At 34.8% G+C, this 20124-nt stretch overlaps 1 protein-coding gene and 1 non-coding gene across 5 annotated transcripts in view; one reads left to right on the top strand and one right to left on the bottom strand.

The window, feature by feature from the left end:
• EFCAB7 (EF-hand calcium binding domain 7) overlaps positions 1-20124 on the top strand; it is a 52310-nt gene that overhangs the window by 7860 nt on the left and 24326 nt on the right. For all 4 annotated transcript variants that reach the window (XR_012512442.1, XM_074380953.1, XM_003921477.2 and 1 more), the window contains exons 3-8: positions 1061-1272; positions 1921-2007; positions 2721-2916; positions 3358-3479; positions 15290-15431; positions 19959-20068. Coding sequence is in view for 3 of the 4 variants with exons in the window: in XM_074380953.1 (XP_074237054.1) it covers positions 1061-1272; positions 1921-2007; positions 2721-2916; positions 3358-3479; positions 15290-15431; positions 19959-20068 (869 nt within the window). In the remaining variant the exon portion in view is untranslated. The remainder of the gene's footprint in view (positions 1-1060; positions 1273-1920; positions 2008-2720; positions 2917-3357; positions 3480-15289; positions 15432-19958; positions 20069-20124) is intronic.
• Positions 6605-6667, bottom strand: LOC120366204 (U7 small nuclear RNA). Its single transcript, XR_005580942.1, has one exon. It is a non-coding gene; the product is annotated as a U7 small nuclear RNA (small nuclear RNA).

Below are 20124 nucleotides of genomic sequence, written 5' to 3' on the forward strand. Positions count from 1 at the left end.
ACATTTGGAACATGATTAATGTTTTTGAAAGCTTAGTACCTAGCAATGACGAACAGTTTAGATATCATGCCTTGTTGACACTCGTATTCTTAAATGAATTATTTTCTCATTTCATTAAGGTATTTGTTTTTTAATTGTATGTATTTATAGGTTACAATTTGATATTTGAATACATATATACGTCGTATAATGATCAAATCAAGGTAGTCAGTATATCCGTAGCTGCATGCATTTATCTTTTCTTTGTGGTGAGACCATTCAAAAGCCTCTCTTCTAGCTATTTTGTAATACACAGTACCTTAATGTTAACTGTAGTCACCATGCTGTGCAATAGAATACCAGAACCTATTTCCCACTACCTGATTGTAACTTTGTATCCATTGACCAGCCTCTCTTCATCCTCCCCTACCCCCAGAGTACTTAGGTAGTACTTAGAGTTCCCTTTCCCAGTCTCTAGTAACCACTGTTCTGTTCTCTGCTTCTATTATATTAACTTTTTTTTTTTTATAAAGATTCCACCTGAATGAGATATACTGTATTTGTCTTTCAGTCTCTAGGTTATTTCACTTAACGTGTTGTCCTCCAGGTTCGTCTATGTTGTTGCAAATGACAGGATTTCCTTCTTCTCTATGGTCATTAAGGTATTTGTTTAGCCAGAAAAAGTACTAATTTATGCTTTTTGTGTTATACTTTTGTCCACCCCAAACAATTAAGTGGATGGTTGCTTTTAATCTCTTATTTCCTCTAAAAGCTGTTAAGTAATCAAATATTATCAGTTATTTAAACCATGTAGGTTGAGAACCAAACTGTCAGAATAAGAAAAAGCTATTTAATTCTGGAATTAATAATTAAAGAATCTTTAGGTGGTGGCATAAATATTTTTGTTTTTCAAAGTCAGGCATATCTTGGTATCACTAGATAAATCAACACCAAAAGTAATGGATTGGTATATGTATAGTGTTTTTTAAATATCATAATACATAGTGATTTGAAGAAAAAATATAGTTAAATATAAATTCCAAGTGTTACAGTCACAAATAATACTTGTTTTGTTGGGCAGCTCTCCAGCATGCAGGAAGAAATCCATCCCAAAAGACCATTAATAAGTATTGGACTCCTCAAACTGCCAAACTGAATTTTGATGATTTTTGCATAATTTTAAGGAAGGAAAAACCTACTTCAAAAGCAGAACTGCTAAAATCATTTAAACAATTAGATGTACATGATGATGGCTATATTTTACACACTGACCTTTATAAATTTCTAACAGAGGTAAGATCTGTAAAATTTGTAATATGTATATTTTGTAAAACAGCTCGGAATCTAGCTTTGACGGCCAAAGTCCACATTAAAAATAACTATTTCGTTGAGAGGCATAATAAATTACTTACATGTTATTTATAAAGTACTTAGGGATCCTTCTGGATGAAAGGTTCTTTGTAAATAAAAGATAAAGTATAAAATTCAGTGTATGTTACAGTCCCCTTGTGCTCTTGTGCAATTCATTACTGCCCAGAACTCTTTGAAAATCAGTGGTAGTTCCATATCTGATAAGTAAAAGGAAAACCAAGTATAAGTGGGATTAGGAATCCATTCTGTTTTTCGGTACAATGTTGGAAAATGTCATTCCCTAAATTCAATAGCAGTTATAACTGACTCTATAATACTCAGTTGTTAGAATTTAGTAAACTGAAATTCAGCATGCTTTCACAAAATTTAATAAAATTGTGAAATTTTATATAGCCACTCATTCTTTATATATAATACTCATGATTTATAATGAAACCATACATTCATACTTACTTGTGGAAAAGATTAATAGAACCATACATTCATACTTACTTGTGGATAGCTTCTACTATCCCCATGAATAACAAAGTAGTAATCATGTTGCTTTAAAATCTTGTTTTTTTTTTCCAGAGAGGTGAGACGATGACTCGGGAAGAAGTAAATGCCATAATAAATTTGGTTGATGTAAATGCTGATGGAAAATTTGACTACATCAAGGTACATAAGCTCACGTTGATGTAAATTTACATACTGTGTAGGAAAAGTGTTTTTATTTTTCCCCAGCTTTATTAAGGTACAATTGACAAAAATTATATATATTTACAGTATACGTGCAGTGTTTTGATATATGTATACATTGTGAAGCGATTAAATCAATTAACATGTCAACTAATTAACATGTCAGAAAATTATATTTAAAGGGATACATCTTTTTAATATTGGGAATGACATCCTTAAATATTGTGCATGAAATTTAATTTCTTCAGTTCCACAACTGCAATCTGATGACTGCATTAAAAATAATATAACCAAGTTAAAAAAACGTGTGTGCTCATACACACAGACAGATATACACACTAACATAGAGACTGTGCTCAGAAATTACCTTTTCTGGGGTAGAAGAATCATAAAAATTATTTTGAACAAATGCAAGTCTACACACCTTATAAAAAAATAATAATAAATCACCTCTCCTTGTGTAACATTTTATTTTCACTCAGAGTATGACCTCCTCATTGAATCATGGCTACATTTCACTAGGTCACTTGAGGCTGGTCAGTCTGATTCAAGAAAATAAAATGCGTAACTATCAATAGAAAATATATTCCATCTATCAGTCTATTCCTTGCCTACTAATGTTCATTTGCCTTCTCTTCTTTCCCAATGTATGATTTTGAATGTTTTACCCACTGGACTTTTATTTCCTGTAGTTTTGTAAATTATATATGACAACCAATGAGCAATGTCTCAAGACTACACTAGAAAAACTGGAGGTTGACAGTAAATTGAGGCGTCACCAGTTTGGAAACCACGTTGAAGGGTCCTCAGAAAGGGACCCATCACCAGTACGAAAACCATCACCTAGAATCATAAGAAAAACTGATCAGAAAACATTCTCAAATAAAGGTATTTACTTTTAACACTAAGAATTTCTTGATTAGAAATGGTCATATTCAGATAAATTTTTCCTTCTATTTTAGCGTATTAGTGATAAAACAAATTAGAATCTAACTTTTGTTAGCTACCATTTCTAGACTCTCTTAGCTGTAAAAATCTATTAAAGTAAAATTTTATTATGGAACTTGACTTAGCTATGCTCATTATATTTTATTAAAACTAAAATTTCAGACTAAAAGGTGACATATTGAAATAAGGATTCTTATTAGTAGCCTATAAATTAGGGACCATTAAAACCTGATAAATATGAAACTTCTGACTTTATTTCAGTAGGGAGAACAAAGAGAGTCAAAGTAATACAATAGACCTTTTGTACTACACTGTGTTTGGAAAGAACTTCTATTGACAATTTTTCATAATGTGAAACCAAATAATCATTACTTATTGCAGGTGACACCAGGAGTTCTTTACTGTCTGCAACCAGAAAATTCAAAACATCTCTATCCTTCACCATCACCATGGGTGCTAATAGTAACCAAAACTCAAAGTTAACGGAGCCAAACTTAATAAAGGTATAGTATTTTAAATTAACAGACATGACTTTTTTGGAAAAAAAATTTGATGTTAAGTTTATTAATAACTATGCAGTGTCTACAGGAAACCAGTAAAGTTTACAAAGTAAATTCGAGGTTTTTCTGTGGAATTTCTACCTGTAAGCTAGTGTAATACTTTTAAATTAAAAATGATGAATATTATTATAAGATCTTCAATTTGAAAATGGTAACACTGAAGTTTCATTACTTGATGAGTAGATTATTGAATTATATGCTTTAGCAAGCAAATATTTTGTTTTGTTTAACAAATATTTACCATAGGTGTTTCTTATAAATAAATCATTCATTCAATTTCAATTCCTATGAGAGAATGAAAACATTCTCTTAGCAAAGTCACTTTGCTAAGTCAATATTTGTAGAGTGTTAATATTGATCTTCTTTCTTTGTTTTCCCTTTCTAGACTCAACCTTTACTAGTTTTCTTTCAACAAAAAATAATAGCTACAGAAATACAAAACATTAACTGGAAACTGCTAGGATACATTAAAAATGTGCACCTAGAGACCTCTGTAAAAGGGGGAAAAATGGTTATGACCACATACTATAACTGCTGTTAGAAAACTGAACTGATTGTTCTCAGGAGCCACATTTTTGTTTCAAATAACAACTCTGTATTTGTTATTGAACTCTGAAGTCCCTTATATCTTTAAATTGCTAGACAGTGACATTTGTTCTATATTAAAATTTTAAAACATTATCTCCAAGGAATTTTGTTCACACTGTTTAGCAATCTGTACACCCTAAGCAATTTGGTGTGCATGTCCAACATGTTCATACACAATATTTAGTGTTCTAACAATATTATTTTCCACCAATGGAACCTTGTTGTATTTGCAGCTAAATTAATTGCTAATAAAATTAACTTAGTTAAATAATTATGGTTTACCTGATTCAAAAACACAAATAAATGTAATTTTAGCTACTGTAAAGAGAGATATAAATAAATATTAATGTGAATTATGATAAGTTATAGTAAGACTTTGTCTCTGCATCACTAGTTGGGCTCACACCAATATAATTTTTAAAATTTAGTTCAATTCAGCAAATATTTACTAAGCATGCAATGTGTGCCAGTTATTTTGCTTAGTGTAAAATATGAGCCTTGATTTTAAAAATACAAATTTTCATTTGACTATTAACAGTATACCAAGGTAGCGTAGCATAGTATTTATTCATTCATTTATTCGACAGATATTTACGAAATGACTACTCTGTGCCAGTGTTCTAGATGTTGATTAGATTAGTCATCTCGAGTTTTGGATAGAGATCTACCTGGGCTTGAGTCTCAGCTTTGTCTCTTAGTAACTGTGTGACCTTGGGTGAATTAGCAGCCCTTCAGAGTTTCAGTTTTCCTTTTTTTTTTTTCTTTTTTTTGAGGCAGAGTCTTGCTCTGTCGTCCAGGCTGGAGTGCAGTGGTGTGATATCGGCTAATTGCAACTTCCATCTGCTGGGTTCAAGCAGTTCTCCTGCTTCAGCCTCTTGAATAACTGGGATTGCAGGCTTGCGCCACCGCACCCAGCTAATTTTTGTATTTTTAGTAGAGACGGTTGCACCATGTTGGTCAGGCTAGTCTCAAACTGCTGACCTCTTGATCCCCTGCCTCAGCCTCCCAAAGTGCTGGGATTACAGGCATGAGCCACCACACCTGACCCAAAGTTTCAGTTTTCTTATCCATAAATAGGGAATAAGTATATTTGTGTGCTTTGAAAAGATTTAAATAATATGTAAACATATGTAAAGCATTTAGCACAAGGCCAAGGACAATAAATAATAGTGCTAATAATGTTAATAATATTTATTATATACAAAGGACATTAATAAATAATAGTGTTAATATTATTATAGAACTAAGGAATGACTGGGTGCTTGTATGGGAATGACGTGATGAAAGTATAGTTTAAGAAAAGTTAATCGGGCCGGGCGCGGTGGCTCAAGCCTGTAATCCCAGCACTTTGGGAGGCCGAGGTGGGTGGATCACGAGGTCGAGAGATCGAGACCAACCACGGTCAACATGGTGAAACCCCGTCTCTACTAAAAATACAAAAAAAATTAGCTGGGCATGGTGGTGCGTGCCTATAATCCCAGCTACTCAGGAGGCTGAGGCAGGAGAATTGCCTGAGCCCAGGAGGCGGAGGTTGCGGTGAGCCGAGATCGCGCCATTGCACTCCAGCCTGGGTAACAAGAGCGAAACTCCGTCTCAAAAAAAAAAAAAAAAAAAAAAAGAAAAGTTAATCTACTATTGTATTATATATGGAGACCTCAGTTAGAGAGACTATGTAAGAGGCTGATAGAGTTTTCCAAATATAAAGTGATGATAACTTGGCCTAGGGATAGCACCTGAATGTAATAAGGTAGGGGCAGGTCTAAAAGAAAAATGCCAAAATTAGTCTGTAAGTCATAATGATTATATAATAAAGAGAGTGCTTAAGTTTTTTATCTAAGTCAAGAGCAGAGAATGGTGTGGATGATAACTGGGAATTAGGTAAAAGGTACTAAGATAATTTAATTATTAAAAGAAAAGGACATACCATCAACTTTTTAATTCTGTGAGTTTCGTATAAAATGTAATGTCTTTTGGAAATAACTGATAGCTCTGTACATCTTACCTTTTAATATCCTCTTTCTGATCTTGATATTGCCCAATGTTGCTTACTATCTCGTATTTCTCAGATGAGCTGAAATTATTATTTTTTGAGTCAGTGACCCTTTTGTTATTCAACAGTGTTCAGTCCTTTGTTACATATTTCTTTTCTTTTCTTTTCTTTTTTTTTTAAAGACAGAATTTCACTCTGTCACCCAGAGTGGAATACAGTGGCAGGATCTTGGCTCACTGCAACCTCCACCTCCCAAGTTCAAGTGATTCTCCTGCCTCAGCCACCCATATAGTAGGGATTACAGTTGTGTACCACTATGCCTGGCTAATTTTTATATTTTTAGTAGAGATGGGGTTTCACCATGTTGGCCAGGCTGGTCTCGAACTCCTGACCTCAAGTGATCCCCCTGCCTGGGCTTCCCAAAGTGCTGGGATTACAGATGTGAGCCATCACATCTGGCCACGTTTTTCTTTAAGTCTTGTTTCTTGTTGGGGGATTTTCTGGTAAAAAACAGAGACTCTGCTAGACAAATTCTAAAAGAACTGTAATATTTGAAGTTTTCTTTTTTTAATTTCATACATTCCTAAGGTTTTATAACCACTCTGAAAAGGATGTGGTTATGAATATACAGAATAAATTATTGATTCAATAAGGATTGTTAAATTAATTTTCCAGATACTTTAAATCTATTTTAAACAAGTTTGGGTATGTCATCTTCATGTGGAACAGAAAAGTATGGAATTGGGACAGAGAAGTACTTTTCAGAAATTAGAAAATTGTTGTAATGGTCAGGTAAGGGTAAACCATACTTTAAACCATAAATCCACACAATTGATAAAGGATTTGAATTACAAAAGGAAAATAAGATTCTTACAGGCACTAAACATGTATTATTTTCTATTGGCCATACTTAGTTACTATATTCTATTCGATTTAAAATTCTGAGTTCTGTACATTTACTTAGGTTCTGTAATGGTCAAGGGATGTCAGGAATTTTCGTCTCAGAGAGAAATAGTTTCACCTTCCTTGCTAAGACCATCATGTTTAGAATTAGAGTAAGCCCCAAACTATCAGTTGTAAACTCCAGAGATGCAATACTTCCTATGTTCAGATTCTTAGAGTATACCTACATTTATGTTTTTTACATATATATTGTATAGCATATGCACACACATCACACATATGTTGTACAACCTATATATTATAAATGTCTGTATATATATATATATAGCATCTATAATATACCATTTATATATATTATATATAATATATATATGACAATATAAACATTTTAAATTCCAAATGGTTCATTATCTGTTAATTTTTTTGAAAGCTACAGATAATGATTTTGTTATATAAGTTTCTCACATTTTCAAAATCTTTATCAATTCAACCTGTCAATTAGATTTCAGCCCGCATCAATTTTACCCTTCCTGAATTATCTATTTAAGCTTTTATTTTTTAAGCATATATAGTTTACAATTATTTAATAACAAAAAAATTAAAAAACTAGTTACCTACTTGTCTTATCGCACCCCAAAGCAAACAGCGTCCTAATAAGTATGTGACACAGGATATCTTTATAAAAATAAACAGTAGTGATGATGATGATAGTGAAGAGTTCCTCCTCTGACTAAATCTATGGCAGATCTACTGCTTAATAGTTCTTTCTCACCAAAAATTTTAATAATAATACAGAATTTGTATGTTAAAACAAATCATATTCATTCACTACAGTGTTTCAAGAAAAATGTAGCTATACTGATATATTTGTTTTGATAACTAGAATTTTTTGCTTTGGTATTTGGTTTTGTACTTTTCGGCATTTCCTTATATGCTATGAATGAAAATAAGTAAAATTTGTATATGGCAAATAAAGGAAATAACAGTTCAGTTTGCAGTTATGTGAATTTTCCTGAACTGGTAGAATAGAGCACCACCTCATGCCCTATATAAGAATTACAAGCTATTATTTTATTTCTGCCTTATAATGTCAAAAAATTATATAATACTTGGAATTTCTTACTCTCATTCCAAAATTATTTTCAAAAGTCAACCTTCTTTTATTTTTTTCTTAATACTCAAACTGTCAGCTTAATCTATAATCCTTTCAAATTGATTTATTTGAATGAGCCAGCCAATTTTGTCAGTACTTTTTTCTTTTAGTTCATAACATTTTTGTCTAGGTCCTAGAGAAAAACCTTTGTATGATTGAAAGTCTCTGTGTTTGAAAGGAAATTTTAAGTTGAATAAGCATTGTATGGTTACTAATTCTGGCAGATCTTAAGAAGTTGAATAATTCCTTTTAAACAATAGGAGCCTTAAGTTCTCCTAGTGAAGTTATTTAGAATTCAAATTGATCTGCTTATCACACTGATGTTTGGTTGATATAAGTAATCTGATATTTGTCTTACTTTAATAACTGTTGTCCCACCATTTTCCAGCCTTATTACTCCATATTAAATGTTATAGTATGTAGTTTGGCTGTTTTTCCAAAGAAACTCCCAAATTCTCTTCTGTTACAGCATTATTTTTTAGACATGGAACTTAGGAGAGACTTATAATAAAAATGTTTAATTTGTTCCCCAGTTAAATTTTATAAAGCTATGTTCTGTTAGTCCATCTGTGGCACTGCCCCAGAGGTAGCATCAGCACATTGAAAAATCCTTCCATCTTTGAGTTTCCTAAATGACACAAATTATGTTTACTACCAGTGTATCAGGCAAAGTGCATTATTTTTTAAAGTTTAATTTAACCATTTTTTTAAAAGCTGGGGTTAAGTCTGCTGTGCTGACGATTACAAAGGAAATTTAAGAAATTTTGCAGCTACTAAATTCTATGTTTTTAAAGTAAGAAAACCAAATAATTAAGTTTATCTTAACACTTAAATGTATGGAATCCCAAATGATAATGCCTCACTATACTTTATTATAATGATATCATATTCATAAAGTTTCTTTTAAAAACTGACTTTAAAAATACCACTGCAGATATTTAAATGTGAAATAGAGCAGAACTTACAATATAACTTATACACTGGAGAGAAAGTGAGGAGACCTGGGTTTTGGTTGTAGTTCTGCTGTCAGTTGAGAACTACGGCTTTCCACATATATCGCTTCATTTTTCAGACTTTTTTTTAAATCAATCAAAAGAGAAGTCTGGACTAGATTACTTTTTAGATTTCTTCTACCTTTTAAGATTCTGTAATTCTAAAGTAATATCCTTTACCATTCCAAATAGGTAAATATAAAAAATATATTTATAAAATATATTGGAGGAAATTCCCTCTGATGCTATAATCAAAACTGATTGAAAACATTTCAGTGTTTTCCATTTAATGTCAGAATCATAGGTCAAACTGTCTCAAAGTGTAACGTGTCTAAATATTGCATATTTCTTTCATTTCTAATCTTTAGCAGTCATCATTATCCAAGGTCATGTTGACTATATTAAGGGCAATTGGGTCTGAGGTAATGTCAGCATCTGTTGTTAGTCCATGTATATGCCCATCCAAGAGATTTACAGGGAAGCTAAATGGAAGTCTGTGCATCATTACTCTTGACTGATAGTTGAACTTGGGCCAGGCATGGTGGCTCACGCGTGTAATCTCAGCACTTTGGGAGGTCGAGGTGGGCAGATCACTTGAGGTCAGGCGTTCAAGACCAGCCTGGTCAACATGGTGAAACCCCGTCTCTACTAAAAATATAAAAATTAGCCAGGCATGGTGACAGGCCCACGTAATTCCAGCTACTTGGGAAGCTGAGGGAGAAGAATTGCTTGAACCTGGGAGGTGGAGGTTTCAATGAGCCGAGATTATGCCACTACACTCCAGTCTGGGCAACAGAGCAAGACTCCATATATTTTTTTAAAAAGTTGAACTTATGCCACAAGCCCAATTTTGAACCTCATTGTATCACAGATAATAAAAATTTTGAATTTGGCACCATAGGTACATTTTCTTTTAGAAACATAATCTAAATGTAGAGTCCAATAGTCTTGCTACAAATGCCTTATGAAACTCTGAACCCATATAAACTCTGGCTACCTCAATTTTTCTGTTTATTAAAATGACTAATTTATATCTACCTCATACTGCCTCATAGGGATGTTATATATAATGACTTGACTCTGTCATGGGCAATATACTTAACAAGGTAAATTTCAGTAAGCTAAGGTCACATCTTAATTTCTTATAATTAAAAATACACATATCTTGTATACCCCAAAGGTGTGACAGTGCAGGTCATTAATGACTGGCTGAACTCTTGAGTATAGTTCAGTTTATAATGACAAAATGTAGTTTAAGAAGAAATTTCCAAAGAAAACATAAAATAAAAAATAGAAAACATATAAATTTAGAGATAACCAAAATGAAAATAAAAAGGAAGTAGAGAAAATACATTCATTAACACTTAAAAAGAGTGGTCAATATCTAAAATAGTCAGAAGAATTTATTAAACTATGTAAGAAAAATGCCGACTCTGCAATAGAGTATGCGAATAGGAGAATGGGTAATTTACACAAAGACAACAAAAATAATAGACATGGGGGAAATGTTCAACCTTGGTATTAATAATCATAGACATGCAAATTAATGCAAAAGTTATCACAATACCATTTTTACTAGCAAATACTTGAGGCACATACAAATATATGGAATACCATAATGAATGTTTTATGTACCCACACCTTGCTATTAAATTATCCCACATCATCACCCAATTTTTTTCACTGTAACACAATACTAAACAAATAATGGTAAAGTTATTACATTATATACCATTGGTGATATTGTAAAATTGCCATTACTGTTTTATAAAGCAGTATGGGAACACATGCCAACAGCCTTAAAGATATACATAGTTTTTGCCTAGAATTTCTTCTCAAGGAAATTATTCATCAGAAGAAAAACATTTAGACAAAACAGTATTCTATTAATATAGTGATAAGAAATTAGAAATGGCCTAAATGTCTAACATTTTAGAAATAGTTAACTAAATGGTGTACCAACTCAATTTTTTTTTTTTTTTTTTTTTTGAAATGGAGTTTTGCCCTGTTACCCAGGCTGGATTGCAGTGGCATGATCTTAGCTCACTGCAACCTCTGCCTGCTGGTTTCAAGCGATTTTCCTGCCTCAGCCTCCCTGAGTAGCTGGGATTACAGTCGCCTGCCACCACGCTTGGCTAATTTTTGTATTTTTAGTAGAGATAGAGTTTTGTCACATTGGCCAGGCTTGTCTTGAACTCCTGACCTAAGATAATCCACCTACCTTGGCCTCCCAAAGTGCTAGGATTTCAGGAGTTAGCCACTGTGCCTCGACCCAACTCAATTTTTAAACATAGAACCAGTTAAATTGAAATTTTGAATATAGCATAACAAAATGGTTTTTCTTGTGGTAAAATATGTGAAACATAAAGTGTATCATTTTACTAATTTTGAGGTATACAGTTCTGTGTCATTAAGTACATTCACACTGTTGTACAACCATCACTACCACCACCATACATCTCCAGAATGATTTCATCTGGAACTCTACTCATTAAACAATAGTTACCACCATTCTACTTTCTGTCTCTCTGAATTTGACCACTCCAGGTACCTTATATAAGGGCATCACACAATATTTGTCCTTTTGTGTCTGGCTTATTTCACTAAGCATAATGTCTTCAAGACTCATTCATGTATAGCATGTGCCAGAATTTTATTCCTTTTTAAGACTGAATGATATTCCCTTGTAAGCATTTATGATATTCCCTTGTAAGTATTTACCACATTTTATTTATCTTTTTTTCTGTTGATTGACATTGGATTGTTTCTACCTTTTGGCTATTGTGAGCAGTAATGCTATGAACATTGGCAAACATATCTGTTTGAACTCCTGCTTGTAATTCTTTTGGTATATACCCAGAAGTTGGAATTGCTAGATCATGAAGAGTTATAGGTTTGCTTTTTTGAGAAATTACCATAATGTTGCTCACAATTGCTTCACCATTTTATGCATTTTATGTTCCTATCTACAATGCACAAGGGTTCCAATTTCTCCACATACTCACCAACACTTGTCATTTTCTGGTTTTTTGATAATAGCTATCCTAGTGGGTGTCAGGTGGTATCTCATTGAAGTTATTATTTGTCTTTTCCCTAATGATTAGTGATGTTGAGCATTTCTTCATTTGCTTATTGGCCTTCCATATATCTTTGGAGAGCTGATCATCTGATGATTCCTTTGCCCATTTAAAAAAATCTGGTAGTTTGTTTTGTTGTTGAATTCTATAGGAGTTCTTTATATGCTCTAGATATTAATCCCTTTTTGGATATGTGTTTTGCAAATAATTTCACCCATTTCATGAATTACCTTTTCATTCTGTTGGTCATGTCCTTTGTTGCACAAATTTTTTTAAATTTTGATGAAGTCCAATTTATTTCATTGTTGCCTGTGCTTTTGTTGTCATAGCCAAGAAATCATTGCCAGATCCAGTGTCAGCTTTTCCCCTACATTTTCTTCTCAGAGTATTATAGTTTTAGCATGTTTAGGTCTTCAGTTTAAGTTAATTTTTATGTGTTGCACAAAAGCCCAAATTTATTCTTTTGCAGATTGATATACAGTTTTCACAGCCTCATTTGTTGAAAAGACTGTCCTTGTCCTCATCAAATGGTCTTGGCACCCTTGCTGAATTTGACCATATATACAAGGATTTATTTCAGAGCTATCCATTTTATTCTGTTGGTCTATATGTCTGTCTTTATGCCAGTACCACACCATTTTGATTACTGTATCTTTGTAGTATGTTTTGATATCAGAAATTATGAGTCCCCTAGCTTCATTATTTTTCAACAGCAAAATATTTTGGATATAAAATTAAAATTTTAAAGTAGAACATAAAGCAGTGTTTATTAGAATGCAAAAAATAGGTCTACATAAGGTCAGTATTAGGATTACATAAAAATCTAAGTAGTGCATTAGAATGACAGCTATTTTTTTAATTTTTAAATTACTTATTTTAAATATATCAAAATAATATAAAGTATGGAAATAATTATGATGTAAAATAGAAAAATGAGATGTAAGTATAAGTTGGGATAATTTAGTCTTTTTTTAAAAAATGTGAATGAGAAACCGATCTCAAGGTAAATTATTTTTGCTTTTTCAGTGCCATAACAAATCTTTCTATAATGAATTAAAAAATATTTATGATGTTATTGTTATAGAGCTAACACCCACCTTTTCAGTAGTTATCAATATTATTAAAGCCTTGAACTTATTATCTAAATATCTTTACTTAAAACTCTTCCTTTATAAAGTCACATCAACACCTCATTAATACTCTAGTTTTAGAAGTCATTAGGAGTAGAACAGAAATAGGTCTTACATTACAGGTAGTCAAGCCTACTAATAATAAAGTGAAAAGCATTTTTGCACATAGCTATGGTAATGACACTCATGACTTCAATAAAGAATCTTCTACTTTCTGCCCAAGGTGCCATTTTCCAGTTTTACTCATTTTTTTCTTTCTTTCTTTTTTTTTTGATATGGAGTCTCCCTCTGTCTCTCAGACTGGAGTGCAGTGATGCGATCTCAGCTCACTGCAACCTCCATCTCCTGCGTCCAAGCAATTCTCCTGCCTCAGCCTTCAGAATAGCTTGGATTACAGGTGTGTGCCACCACACCCAACTATTTTTGTATTTTTAGTGGAGATAGGGTTTCACCATGTTGGCCAGGCTGGTCTAGAACTTCTGACCTCCAGTGATTCACCCGCCTCGGCCTTCCAAAGTGCTGCGATTACAGGGATGAGCCACTGCAGCCGGCCGAGTTTTACTCGTTTCTAGTTATGAGATCCCATATATTAATTCAGACTAGAAGGGATTTAGCTAGACCAAGAAATGGTAAAGCCAATATAGAAAAGTCTTTCTCAAAACTGATATTTTATATTTATCAGCATTATTCTCTAGCTGTGAAACTTTTATGCAGCATGCTTCTAGTTATCTGCACTTGAAACAATTATTTTGCTTTTATATTTAGTCATTTTTTCTTTTAATATATTTGTTTTAGCAATCCTTAATTCTTCCTTCTTACTGTGCTCCTAACACTAATCTCACTCTATTACAGCAACATATTTATGTATTACTTTTCTTCAATACTTCTCCCACTCTCATGAACTTTCTTTTTCTTTTTTTTGAGACAACGTCTCGCCCTGTTGCCCAAACTAGAATGCGATGGCCTGATCTCACCTCACTGCAGCCTCTGGCTCCTGGATTTAAATGATTCTCCTGCCTCAGCTTCCTGAACAGCTGGAATTACAGGCGCCTGCCACTGAGCCCAGCTAATATTTGTATCTTTAGTAGAGACGGGGTTTCACCACGTTGGCCAGGCTGGTCTCAAACTCCTGACCTCCTAATCCACCTGCTTCACCCTCCCAAAGTGTTAGGATTACAAGCGTGAGCCACCGCACCCAGCCAACTTTATTTTTCTTACTTCTTCTCTCACTTATGTCTTTTCCTAACTTTTCATCATTGAAATGCTATCTATTCTTCATGGTATAGTTCATCTCAGTTACACACTCAGTTTACAGCCCCTCCACCCCAATCAGACAATAAATATTTGTTGCACCAAGGCGTTAGGTACTATTTTAGGAACTTGGATTATAGTAAATTCTTTTGCATATGTAATAATCTTTTTATATTAGCGATATATTACTGCCAATTATAATTGGATTTTTTTTTTGAGATGGCATTTTGCTCTTGTTGCCCAAGCTGGAGTTTAATGGTGCAATCTCAACTCACCACAACCTCCGCCTCCTGGGTTCAAGCGATTCTCCTGCCTCAGCTTCCTGAGTAGCTGGGATTACAGGCATGCGCCACCATGCGTGGCTAATTTTGTATTTTTAGTAGAGATGCGGTTTCTCCATGTTGGTCCGGCTGGTCTCAAACTCTCGACCTCAGGTAATCCATCCACCTCGGCCTCCTAAAGTGCTGAGATTACTGGTGTGAGCCACCACACCCCACCTATAATTGGATTTTGTTATGCTGTTTTTTACCTCCTATGTTGTACATTCCTGGAGAGCAATGATTATATTTGACATTTCTTTTATATCCTCCTGAGTTTTCTCCTCATTACTATACATACTGGAAACACTTAATAAATATTGTTTGAAATAATATTTTTCCTTTGTTTCAGGACTGGCAATGCATGCAATCAAAAGGTTGCTTCTTCTTGGAAGAAGATGGTGAAATCGTTAGTCATCAGTACAGGATGCAAATAGCTCAGAGGTCCATGGTTTATCTGACAATTAAGCCATTAAATCTGAGTCAAGTTGAAGGCAAGTTTAAAGTTTTTGTATATTTTTAAAATGTCAGTTGGTACCCTCTTTGAAAGTGCTTATGTTAGTATTTCATAGTACTAGTTAGGGAAGAAAATAATCTGCCTAAGTGAGAAACATATGCTTACATTTCAAGAAAGTGTTGGCGTATTCATAGACTGTGTTAATCATATGAAAAGCAAGTAAATTGCTTTGTGTATATGTTTAAAGCATGTTTTATTAAAAACAAGAACTTTCCCCAAACCTTTCTGCATCTAGAATAGAAGAAAATAAAAGAAAAAAGATATTAACTGATTTCCTCATGATATAGAACTTTTTTGTTGTTGTTTGAGACGGAGTCTCCCTCTGTTGCCCCAGCTGGAGTGCAGTGGCTTGACCTCGGCTCACTGCACCTCTGCCTCCTGGGTTCAAGTGATTCTCCTGCCTCAGCCTCCCCGAGTAGCTGGGACTACAGGTACGCACCACCTTGCCCACCTAATTTTTTGTATTTTTAGTAGAGATGGGGTCTGATCATGTTGCCCAAACCGGTCTCAAACGCCTGGCCTCAGGTGATCCACCTGCCTTGGCCTCCCTTGGCTGGGATTACAGGCGTGAGCCACCGCACATGGCCAGAACTAACTTTTTATTTGCTAATTAATCTTAGCTTTTTCCACTTAGCAATTTTTAAAGTTAATATGTCAAAGAGAAGTTCTGCAGGGGCATAATTTGGAACAATATGAAACTGCAAGTATTTTTTAATATCTTCAAAACCCTTTATGTCTTAGACAATATGTATTAATTATCTTTGTATTCATGGTAATATTCTAGATAAAAAATAATTTTCTAGTGTCTAAAATGGTTATTATATAATTTTTAAGCAATGAACGATATCTGTAAGGGTTATTTCTCTAGATACCTTTTTTAATGTTGATTGTTCTAAATCAATATTTATTTTTCTTTTATAATATTTATATATAAGCATTTTTTTTTAAGATGGAGTTTTGCTCTTGTTGCCCAGGCTGGAGTGCAATGGCGTGATCTTGGCTCACTGCAACTTCTACCTCCTGGGTTCAAGTGATTCTCTTGCCTCAGCCTCCTGAGTAGCTGGGATTACAGGCATGCGCTACCACGCCCAGCTAATTTTTTTATTTTAGTAGAGATGGGGCCATGCTGGTCTCAAACTCCTGACCTCAGGTGATCTGCCCACCTTGGCCTCCCAAAGTGCTGGGATTACAGGTGTGAGCCACCACGCCCAGCCATAAGCATTTTCTTACTAGAGAATTTTCCCCCACCCCCATTCTTTTTTCCTCCTAAAATAGAGATTTTGAAAGTTTTCACTGAGTATCTTGTAGGATAGCTATAATGTTTGGCAGATGATACTTTAAGTGACAATAACAATAGTTATTTTTCACAGAGAGGAATCAAGATAGCCCTACAGCCAGGCGCAGTGGCTCACGCCTGTAATCCCAGCACTTTGGGAGGCCAAGGCGGGTGGATCACAAGGTCAAGAGATCGAGACCATCCTGGTCAACATGGTGAAACCCCGTCTCTACTACAAATACAAAAAATTAGCTGGGCATGGTGGTGCGTGCCTGTAATCCCAGCTAGTCAGGAGGCTGAGGCAGGAGAATTGCCCGAACCCAGGAGGCGGAGGTTGCCGTGACCCGAGATCCCGCCATTGCACTCCAGCCTGGGTAACAAGAGCAAAACTCCATCTCAAAAAAAAAAAAAGATAGCCCTACAAATTCAGTGTAGTTGTTAATTCTCTGTATTCTTATTAATAAGATTCCTTTATTCATTTGCTTATCAAATAGTTATTGAGGGCCTTACGTACCAGGCATCAATTTAGATGTTTAGGATACATTAGAGTACAAAAAAGACAAAAATCCCTGCCCTTGTCAATATGCATTTTAGCGGGGGAAACAATACATAATAAACATAATAAATAGTAAATGACGTGTTATGTAGGAAAATGTTATGGGAAAATTGGAGGGAAAGGGAGATGATGAATGCTGAGGGAATGTGGATTGTCATTGAAATGGAGTGATTAGTGTATGCTTCATTAAGAAGGTGACATGTATAAAGACTTTGAAAAAGGTGTATGAGTTACCAACTGCTACATAAAAAACTACCCCAAAACTCAGTAAAGCTTAAAACAATTAAACATCTATTGACTCATGAATCATTAGATCTGGTAGTTCTTAATCTGAGCCAGGCTTATTTTTTTATCTGTAGGGCTTGCTCACACAGTTATGGTTAGCTACAGGTTAGCTGGTGGCTGGCTTTGCTAATCATGGCCTGGTTCACTCTTCTGTATGTCCAGCTGGGACAACTTGACTCAGCCTTATATGATCTTTAATAATCTTCCAGTGAACTAGCCTGGACCTGTTCTCTTGGTATCACAGGGATCTGAAAAAAAAAAAAAAAATCAGAAGCACAGTAGAACCTCCTGAGGTCTGGGTCAAGAACCAACACAGTGTTACTTCTGTTATATTCTGTTGCTCACAGAAAGTCACAAGTCAAGTCCAGATTCATAGGTTGGGAAAATAGACTAGATCTCCTCGTGGAAAAGCTGCAAAGTCACATTGCAAAGGGCTGTAGATATTGGCGGACAGCCATTTTTGCTCTCTTTCACAGAAGGCAAGGGAGTAAGCTTTGTCGGTGTAGGGTGCTGGAAGTGATGGACAAAGAGTGGAAGAGGTGGCAGAGCATTTCATGCAGAGAGAATACCCTGTGCAGAGGCTCTGAGAGTGTACTGGTGTTAGAAGAACAGAGGCTAGAATGTCTCAAATGGAGTGAGGAGAGAGTTGTAGGAGATGAAGCCGGGGATAAACAAGGACAAAATCAGGCAGAGGTTTCTTTTTGCCATAATTAGGACTTGGCTTTTAATCACAGAAATGAGGTTTTTTCCCTCGTTTTTTGTGAGTTTCTTTCCCCTATATTTAAGGTCAAGATTTTCTCTTAATCTTTCATTTTCAGCAGTTTGAATATGTGTCTAGGCAGTTTTTGGTTTTGTTGTTAATGCTATTGCCTCAGTTTTTTGGTATTTATCCTGCTTGGGGTTCTCTGAGCTTCTTGGATTTGTGGCTTGTTCCCTTTCATTATTTTTAGAAAATCGTCTGCCTTTATTTCTTCAAATATTTCTTCTGCCCTCTTTCTTCTTCTTCTACTTGTATGGCACCTGAGATCTCTTCCTCCTCTGCTTCACCACAGGTAACCCGGGGCTTGCATCTCATCTCGCCTGAGAAAGATCTGTCTTTCCTTGGATTTTAAGCTTATAGTTGCCTGAAACCTCAGATCTAATGGGATCATGAAAAGTTATGATTTTGTAGTTCATTAACTTTTTCTTATTGTTAGGAAAGGAGCAATATTCTTCCAACTCTCTGCTCCGTTACAGGGTTTTGAGTAGAAGGCAGGACATAATCTGACTTATATTTTAGCAAGAGCAGTCAGGTTACTGTGTTGAAAGTAGACTGAAGGATACGCAGGGAAAGCAAGGAATCCAGCTGGGACATTACTGCAGAATTCTAGGAGAGGACTGGCAATGCTTTGAACCAGGATGTAGGTGGGAGAGGGGACAGTAGAGTTTCTGGGTATATTTTGAAGGCAGAACCATAGGATTTCCTAAGGATTGGTCTTGGTATGTGAGAGAAGAAAAGGATTAAAGAGGATTCCAAGATTTTTGACCTAAGCAACTGGAAAGAATGAGTTACTATTAACTTTGGTGGACAGTGTTTTAAAAAGGGATTGGGGATATCCAATTTTGGAAATAGAAATCCAGATGGAAATGTTAAATACACAGTTATATGGGTATTTAACTGTGTATTTAACAGAGCAAAGATCGTAAAGATATTAGTTTTGGGGTTACCAGCACATAGATGTCTGACATATCTTCCTCCTGTGGTCCGCCGCTGCTTAAATCCTATTTCTCCCTGAAAATATCTGTTTTTCCTTGGATTTCAGGCTAATTGGTTGCCCTGCAACCTCAGCTCTTGATGAGTTCAAGGAAAATTATGATTTTTAGAAAGTGAGTATATAGAAAATATTTCTTACAAGGTCGCTGTATTTAGGTTTGTGCCTTATTGCAAATGCTATGATGTTTACATATAAAAATGGAATGTGCGCTGGGATGGTGGCTTACGCCTGTAATCCCAGCACTTTGGGAGGCCAAGGCAGGTGGATCACGAGGTTAGGAGATCAAGACTATCCTGACCAACATGGTGAAACCCCATATCTACTAAAAATACAAAAATCAGCTGGGCGTGATACATACCTGTAGTCCTAGCTAATAAGGAGGCTGAAGAAGGAGAATCACTTGAACCTGGGAGGTGGAAGTTGCAGTGGGCCAGGATTGTGCAACTGCACTCTAGCCTGGGCAACAGAATGAGACTCCGTCTCAAAAAAAAAACCCAAAAAAAACAAAAAAACAGAATATGTGTTTCTAAAGAAAATATCCAAGAAGAAACTAGTAACTTCTTTTTTGTATAGGAAAGAATAGGTAGTGATTGCTTATTTTAAGACATTTGGGCTTTTTTTTCCTGTTTGTAGGAAAACCATCCCCTTGGTTATCTGTTGATACCGCCTTGTATATTCTCAAGGAAAATGAGAGTCAAGCAAATCTACAGCTTGTGTGTTTTACCGAACTACGAAATAGAGAAGTATACATATTTATTTTCTAATGTTTAATTTTTAAATATAGTATGAACTGCAGTTT

This window comes from Saimiri boliviensis, chromosome 11, assembly GCF_048565385.1.
Source record: "Saimiri boliviensis isolate mSaiBol1 chromosome 11, mSaiBol1.pri, whole genome shotgun sequence".
Lineage (NCBI taxonomy): Eukaryota > Metazoa > Chordata > Mammalia > Primates > Cebidae > Saimiri > Saimiri boliviensis.